The 7,591-nt window shown below is 45.2% G+C and overlaps 1 protein-coding gene across 1 annotated transcript; it reads left to right on the top strand.

Moving 5' to 3' along the window:
* Nucleotides 1–462: 462 nt before the first annotated feature.
* On the top strand, nt 463–6,328 carry LOC124974111 (G-rich sequence factor 1-like). Its single transcript, XM_047537635.1, is given in 4 exon segments — nt 463–2,124; nt 3,545–3,719; nt 3,722–4,644; nt 4,682–6,328. Coding segments are annotated over 3 exon segments (1,506 nt in total). The 5' UTR covers nt 463–2,124; nt 3,545–3,559; the 3' UTR covers nt 5,105–6,328.
* The last annotated feature ends 1,263 nt before the right edge of the window (nt 6,329–7,591 follow it).

Below are 7,591 nucleotides of genomic sequence, written 5' to 3'. Positions count from 1 at the left end.
ATCATGAAGTGCCCACTTCCCCTTTCCCCTACAAACATTAAATACACTTTGTTTCAACTAAAAAGAAAAAAAAAATATATATATATATATACATATATATATATATATGTATATAAAATGCCACCTTTAAATTGGAACTGGGCTTCAGTTTTTTTTTCTGTTTAATTTTTTTTTTTTCTTTTCTCTTTAACTGTTTTCATTGCAGGTCCAGAACTTTGAAGTTCACGTGCATCTTCCAACCGAGGAACTATTGGGAAGGAGGCAATGCATTCTATTTGCACCGTGAAAATTAAAGTTCCCAGCATAGAGGAGATGTTTGTCGCGCTTGGGTTCTGCGAAGAGCCAAGAGGGGGGCCAAGGGACTCGCAGCAGCGGGCGGGGAGCCATGCCTAAGCTTCGTCCCGCAGAGTCATTGGCGGGCAGAGCGCTGTACTGAGCGTGTTCGCGCCCAGCCGCCGGGCAGCAACCGCAGCGAACGCAGCCACCCCAACTGCCGCGCATTATGCAAAGCCGCAGCAGATGTCAGCGGGGCCAGCCTGGTGCTTGTTGGCCTCTTCTCCCAGCGACTCGCCCAGCTGCCTGACGTGCCCTGGAGCCTGCGTACAGGAGGTGCAGCGGCGCAGCGCGAGATTGCAACATGGGGAACCAGGATGGGAAGCGCAGGTGATGCCTTACACGAAGGCTGTGGCTGCGGCGCCAAGGATGCTGTGGGGCCCAGGGATGTGGAAGCCACAAAGATGGGGACTGGACAAGAAGCCGCTGGGCAGACACAACAAGGGGGGAGGGGGTAGCGGCGGGGAACCCGGCAAAAAGAAGAGCAAGTCCGACTCCAGAGCCTGGTGTTTTCCAGCCTGCGAATTAGGAAGAACCTCTCCAAGGGGAAAGGTTCTGGCGGCTCCCGCGAGGATGTGCTGGACTCCCAGACCCTGCAGACGGGAAACAGGACAGCGCTTATTCCCTGGTCACCAAGACCCAGGACCTCAGCCTGTCTGCTGATGAGACGGGCCTGTGGGATACCGAGTGTGAGGACCCTTTTGAGATAACCCGTCCTGGTCGTCTTAGGCCTGCTGAAGCTGGGTTAGGGGGTCCCGTTGGTCGCCGAGGATTTGGAAATTGTGACAGGGGCGCAGGATAGACAAAAGACCAGTTCGGGCTCAGACACGGACACCTTTAGCTTCCTTTTGGCTGAGAGGATTTGCTCTCCGACATCCGCGGAGCCTGGAGCGACCCCGCTGCCGCCTGCCCTCAGCCCCGGGCCTTCCTGGACCTCCACGGTTTTCTGCTGGGACCGAGTGGAGGAGCTGGGGAGGCCCCGGGCAGTCCGGACACAGAGCAGGCACTGTCCGCCCTCTCTGACCTTCCTGAAAGCCAGACCACCAAGTCCAGGGTGCCGGAGCAGCCGCCGTCCCCCAATGGCCTCCTCGCCTCGGAGGCGCCCAGCTTACCTCCGGCCCAGTCGCCAGCCGCAGACTCGCCTTCTTCCACAGCCTTCCCATTTTCCGAGGCCGGGCCGGAGGAGGACGCAGTCCCAGCCTCAGTGAGAGAAGCTGAGGACACGGATGAAGAAGCAGAGGAGGATGCTTTTGAGGATGCTCCCCGAGGCTCTCCAGGGGATGAGTGGGGCACAGAGGTGGGAGACGTCACGCAGAGACTGGATGAAGAACTGGGGGAGCAGACGCAGGACCCAGTGTCCCCCGAGCAGCCGCCTCCCTGCCTGGCAGCCCAGCCCGCCGCTGCCTCAAGCCTCATTACCCCCTGCTACATCAAGACCACCACCCGTCAGCTCAACTCACCCAATCACGCCAGGTCTCAGTCCCCCAGTCAGAGCCCCAGGATTAAGAGGCGACTGGAGCCCTCCTTGAGTCGGGACCCCAGAACCGCCCTGGTCTCAGCAGTCGCCCCAGCCAAGAAGCACAGTACCGAAGATAGCCTCGCCGGGGTCCTCCAGCTGTTCAGCCTACTGGACCTAGGAACTGGGTGCTGGCGTTCCGGGGGCGGGAGGCTCAGCAAACCTGCTGGAGCACCGCGCAGCTGCAAACAGTAACTGTGGCCTGTCCCCGGCTCTGGCAGCCAAGGTGTCTGGAGTGCCTGGGACTGCGGATGGCTTCCAGAACGTGTTCACAGGTAAGCGCACCTTACTGCTGGTCTCCAGGTGGCAGGTCGCCTGCCAATGGGGACCTTACCCTGTCACCCGCCCTCCTGGGCTCTGAAAGGCCCTGGCCTGATAGTGGCTCATCTCTTCCTAGTAAATACTTTTCAACCCAGCTCTTCCCTCAGTGAATGCTTTGGATATATTTGTTGTTTTTTTTATTTACTTTCAGAGTGATGAAGAGAAAAATTTAGTTGTGTCTGTCCTACGTTCGGCTCATTTCTCCCAAATATTTGTTGTTCCTAATGTTTTTAGAACCCCACTAGGCAGATAAATTCCTTTTGCACCTTGTTAGCTAAGCTATCATTTTTTTTTTTCCTTCTTCATTCCCATAGCATTAAAAGAACAACATGTTCATGGGCCTTCTCAAGGGTCAGTGTTGGAGGCACAAAACATTTATTCCAGTACTTTCCAAAGTTGATCTCTGACTGCTCTAGTATAGACACATACCCATACACCTGAGTTTACATATATATATATATATATATATATACATATATATATATATACATATATATATATTTATATATATATATAGTGTCTATTGCAGTAATCTGGGTAGGACTACTTTGTGAAGTGAAACAGTCACTACTGCTTGCAAAGACAAGAAAATCTGAAACATTCTTTTAGAAAATGAATATTTAATAAGAGTATTAGGAGTAACTTCTTTTCTGTGATTCAGCCAGAACTGGTTGTAACTTGGAAGTAGTAAAGATCAGAAGACCAGTTCAAGTGATAGCATATCCAGTTCAAGTGATAGCTCTCCTCCTTAGCCATTTGTTATAGACTCACACATGGAATGCACAGTGGAAGGATCAGTTTATTGTGGTAAAGCACCCAATCAAATAGCAGAATGAGTTTATCCTTTTCTCTGGGCTTATAGGTCCAAGGCCTTACCTTAAGGGTTCACTGGCAGTGTCAGTTTGTTTCCTGTTTAACATCTACTCTTAATTTCTGAATGAAATAGTGTTAGAATTTAAAGGGTAGGGGGGAAATATGAAAATGAATGACAGTGCTGGTAGGTTTGTGATAAATATTTGAATGACTAAAGTTTCAGAGGCACTTTAAAACTTTATGTTCTATTATTTTAATAAATAGGTCATCTATAGAACATACTTTAGTGAAATTTCTCAATGAGGAAAGCCTACACTTAATAGGATAGATGCTGTTTTGTTTTTTTCTTTTTTTAATTGTAAGCAAATGGGGTACAACTTGTTTCTCTGTATATGAAGTTAGATGCTGTTATTTTTGTGGTAGTTTCTTTTATTGACTACATTTTCATTTTCATCTTTGGGCTATATTCTATTTTGCATTTACAGAACTCAAAAGTAGTTTTTTTATTCACTTCACATGCTTTTTGTTTTTTTCCTTTGGTCTCTTCTCTTTATTGTATAGATTCACTGAAAAGGAATGTCTGCGCAGCGGCAGCCGCCTCCAGGCCCCGCGCCGCCTCCGGAGTCCATGGCCAGGAGGCGCTGGGTACTCAGGGCGCTGCTCCGGGGCTGCGGCTGTAACTGCAGCAGCTGCCGGCGCATCGGCGCCGCCTGTTTGCCATTTTATTCCGCCCCTGGCTCTTCCCCTCGGGCGTTTCAGGCCGCCGCCGCTTGCTCCTGTTACTCGGGGCCGCTGCGGCCGCCGCCTCCCGGACGCGGGGCCTCCAGATCCGGCCTGCGCCCGCCGGGAGGCTGGCGGGCCCTCCCCCTGCGGCCACCTCCGCGGCGGCCGCGGCTGCCACGGCCGCGGCGGCCACCTCCTACCCGGCTCTGCGCGCTCCTCTGCTGCCGCAGTCGCTGGCGGCGGCCGCGGGCTCCGCGCGGGGCTACAGCCAGGGGTCCAAAACTACCTACCTGGAGGACCTTCCACAACTCCCTGAGTATGAATTGGCCCCATCCAAGTTAGGAGAGGAAGTGGATGATGTTTATCTCATTCGAGCTCAAGGATTGCCGTGGTCGTGCACGGTGGAAGATGTGCTTAACTTTTTCGCAGACTGCAGAATCCGCAATAGTGAGAATGGAATACATTTCCTTTTAAATAGAGTTGGGAAACGAAGGGCTGATGCCTTAATTGAAATGGAGTCAGAGCAGGATGTGCAGAAAGCCTTAGAAAAGCACCGCATGTACATGGGTCAGCGATATGTGGATATATATGAGATAAATAATGAAGATGTGGATGCCTTAATGAAGAGCCTGCAGGTCAAGTCTTCACCTGTGGTGAATGATGGTGTGGTTCGTTTAAGAGGACTTCCTTATAGTTGCAATGAGAAAGACTCCGTAGACTTCTTTGCAGGACTGAATATAGTGGACATTACTTTTCCGATGGACTATCGAGGGAGAAGAAAAACAGGGCAAGCATATGTGCAGTTTGAAGAACCTGAAATGGTCAACCAAGCCCTGTTGAAACACAGGGAAGAAATTGGTAACCGGTATATAGAGATATTTCCAAGCAGAAGGAATGAAGTTCGAGCCCATGTTGGCTCTCATAAGGGAAAGAAAATGGTATCTTCGCACCCATGTTGGCTCTCATAAGGGAAAGAAAATGGTATCTTCGCCTACTGCTAAGTATATAACTGAACCAGAAGTGGTCTTTGAAGAACATGAAGTAAATGAGGACATTCGACCCATGACAGGTTTTGAAAGTGAGGAGATAGAACTGCCTAAGGAGATCTCAGAAAAGCTTCCAGAGGCTGTTGATTTTGGAACTATGCCTTCATTGCATTTTGTCCACATGAGAGGATTACCTTTTCAAGCTAATGCCCAGGACATTATAAATTTTTTTGCTCCACTGAAGCCTGTGAGAATCACCATGGAATACAGTTCCAGTGGAAAGGCTACTGGAGAAGCTGATGTACACTTTGATACCCATGAGGATGCTGTTGCAGCTATGCTCAAGGATCGGTCCCATATTCACCATAGGTGTATTGAACTGTTCCTGAATTCATGTCCAAAAGGAAAATAAGACTTCCAGGGACTCCTGATAGTAAGGATGAAGCAAGAAGCATTTCATTTGCACATCTTTCTTGGACATGGGCTATAAAGTTCCTGTTTATTGGCAGCAACTGCTAGAGAAAGGATTTTGGGGTTTGGGGTTAATTGCTTTAAAGAAAAATTCATAGTGAACTGTTGAGAAGGAGAGAGAATCAGTTTGGTATTATGAAATAAACCACAAATCTTAAATTTTTGTTTAAACCATTCAAGATCTGATTAAGAAAATCTGATTAGTTCCTTATTTTATATAATTAAGCAGTTTGTTTTTATAGAGGATATGTTACCCATTGTAAAGACTACATATTTTTATTCAATACTATCTTTAAAATCTTTTTCTCATTTAAAAAATAATCTGTTTAAGGTTTCGATTTTGCCTATGAATGAGAGCTCTGATGTAAAGCATCTTATGGATGAAATAATGTTTTATTGTAACCAAACACCAAAGCAAGGAAAGGGTTCAGACCTTTAACCAGTATGGTGTGGCAGAATAGTTTTAATTTTAGCTATATTTGATTACTTAGGGGTAGCAGTTAAAATAAATACTGCAGGTTAGTGAGAAACGACAAGTGGCAGTTTTATATCTTTAGAAATGTTTTGCCTTTCTAAACCTTGTGGTTAAAGGCATTTAATATTGGTGCCTGTCTGTTTAAGGGGAAGTCTAGTCTCAACTTAAAAGTTGACTCCCCCCCTCCCCCCCACTTTTTTTGGTTTTGGGTAAGCTTAAGGGTGTTTGTTAGTCTTGAAACTGTAAAGTGATATGTCACCATAGTCCAGACTGGTAAGGACATTAATGGCTTCACTTGACAGGAAAAAGATCTAAGTCTCCTCATTTGCTTTCTAAGACAGGAAAAAAATCTAAGTCTCCTCATTTTCTTTTTCAGTGCAGTAGCACATCCTGTATTTTAGAACAAGTAGGGGTGCCTTGCTTTAAATAAAAATAGCATTTACTGTATAATTGTGTGAAGGGTTTATGGATAAAGCTACTTCTGCCACATTGTGGCAGTACCTTCTGCTTTAATATTAACTTGTTATTTAAATATTGGACAAATGGCTGGCTTCAAAATGTAGTCATTAATAAACTAACTTTATGTGCACCTGTGTAGAGAATCAAAGTTCTATATACTTTCTTTGCCTTGTTCCTGTTCTCAGGGTGACAGCTGCCACCAGGAGATGCAGTTCTAGTTCTTAAAATTGAATTTCCCCAGATTTCAGAGAGGTGATATCTGGAAGAGAGATTATGTTTTCTCTCACTTAATATATAACCATCTTCGATTACCAGCTAAGATATGAAATCACTGTACTGTAAGTAGTCAATAAATGGAGGCTTGTTTCAGGTTGAAAAAAAAAAAAAAAAGGAATGTCTATAGTCTTAAACCCACTAGGTTACTCATAAAAAAAACAAAATGAAAACCAAAAGCAACACACACACACACACACACACACACACTCATGAAAAACCACTTTTGATGGAAAAGGATTAAAAAGTTCTTGAGTTAATTTTAATGAATTCATTTTTTATAGATTTTTAAAAATTTGTTCTAATTAGTTATACATGACAATAGAATGCATTTTAACACATTGTATATATATGGAGTACAACTTCTCATTCCTCTGGTTGTACATGGTGTAGAGTCAAACCGGTAGTGTAATCATACATGTATATAGGGTAATAATGTCCTTCCCATTTATGTACCCCCTCCCCTCCCTTCACTCCCCTCTGCACAATCCAGAGTTCCTTCATTCTTTCCTACCTCATCCCCAGTATAGATAAGCATCTGCTTATCAGAGAAAATATTTGGCCTTTGATTTTTTGGGTTTGGCTTAATTTTGCTTAGCATATTCTCCAACTCCATCCATTTACCTGCAAATGCCATAATTTTATTCTTCTTTAAGGCTGAGTAGTATTCAATAGTGTATATATACCATAGTTTCTTTATCCATTCATCTATTGAAGGGCATTTAGGTTGGTTCCACAATTTAGCTATTGTGGATTGAGTTGCTATTGTGAATTGGGCTGTGTTACTGTAGGATGCTGATTTTAAGTCCTTTGGGAATATGCCAAGGAATGAGATCACCAGGTCAAATGGTCCAAGTTTTCTGAGGAATCTCCATACTGCTTTCCATAGTGGTTGCACCAATTTGCAGTCCCACCAGTAATGTATGAATGCATCTCTTCCCCCACATCCTCGCCAATACTTATTATTGCTTTTATTCTTGATAATTGCCAGTCTGACTGGAGTGAGATGAACTCCTAAACTAGTTTTGATTTGCATTTCTCTAATTACTAGAGATCTTGAACATTTTTTCATATGTTTGTTTTTCTGTGAAGTGTCTGTTCAGTTCCTTAGCCCATTGATTGATTGGGCTATTTGTTTTTTGGTGTTAAGTTTTTTGAGTTCTTTGTATATCTTACAGATTAGCACTCTATCTGAGCTGCATGTGGTAAAGATTTTTTCCC

The sequence above is a fragment of the Sciurus carolinensis genome, unplaced genomic scaffold, assembly GCF_902686445.1.
Source record: "Sciurus carolinensis unplaced genomic scaffold, mSciCar1.2, whole genome shotgun sequence".
Taxonomy (NCBI): Eukaryota; Metazoa; Chordata; class Mammalia; order Rodentia; family Sciuridae; genus Sciurus; species Sciurus carolinensis.
This window is presented reverse-complemented; position numbering and strand designations above follow the sequence as displayed.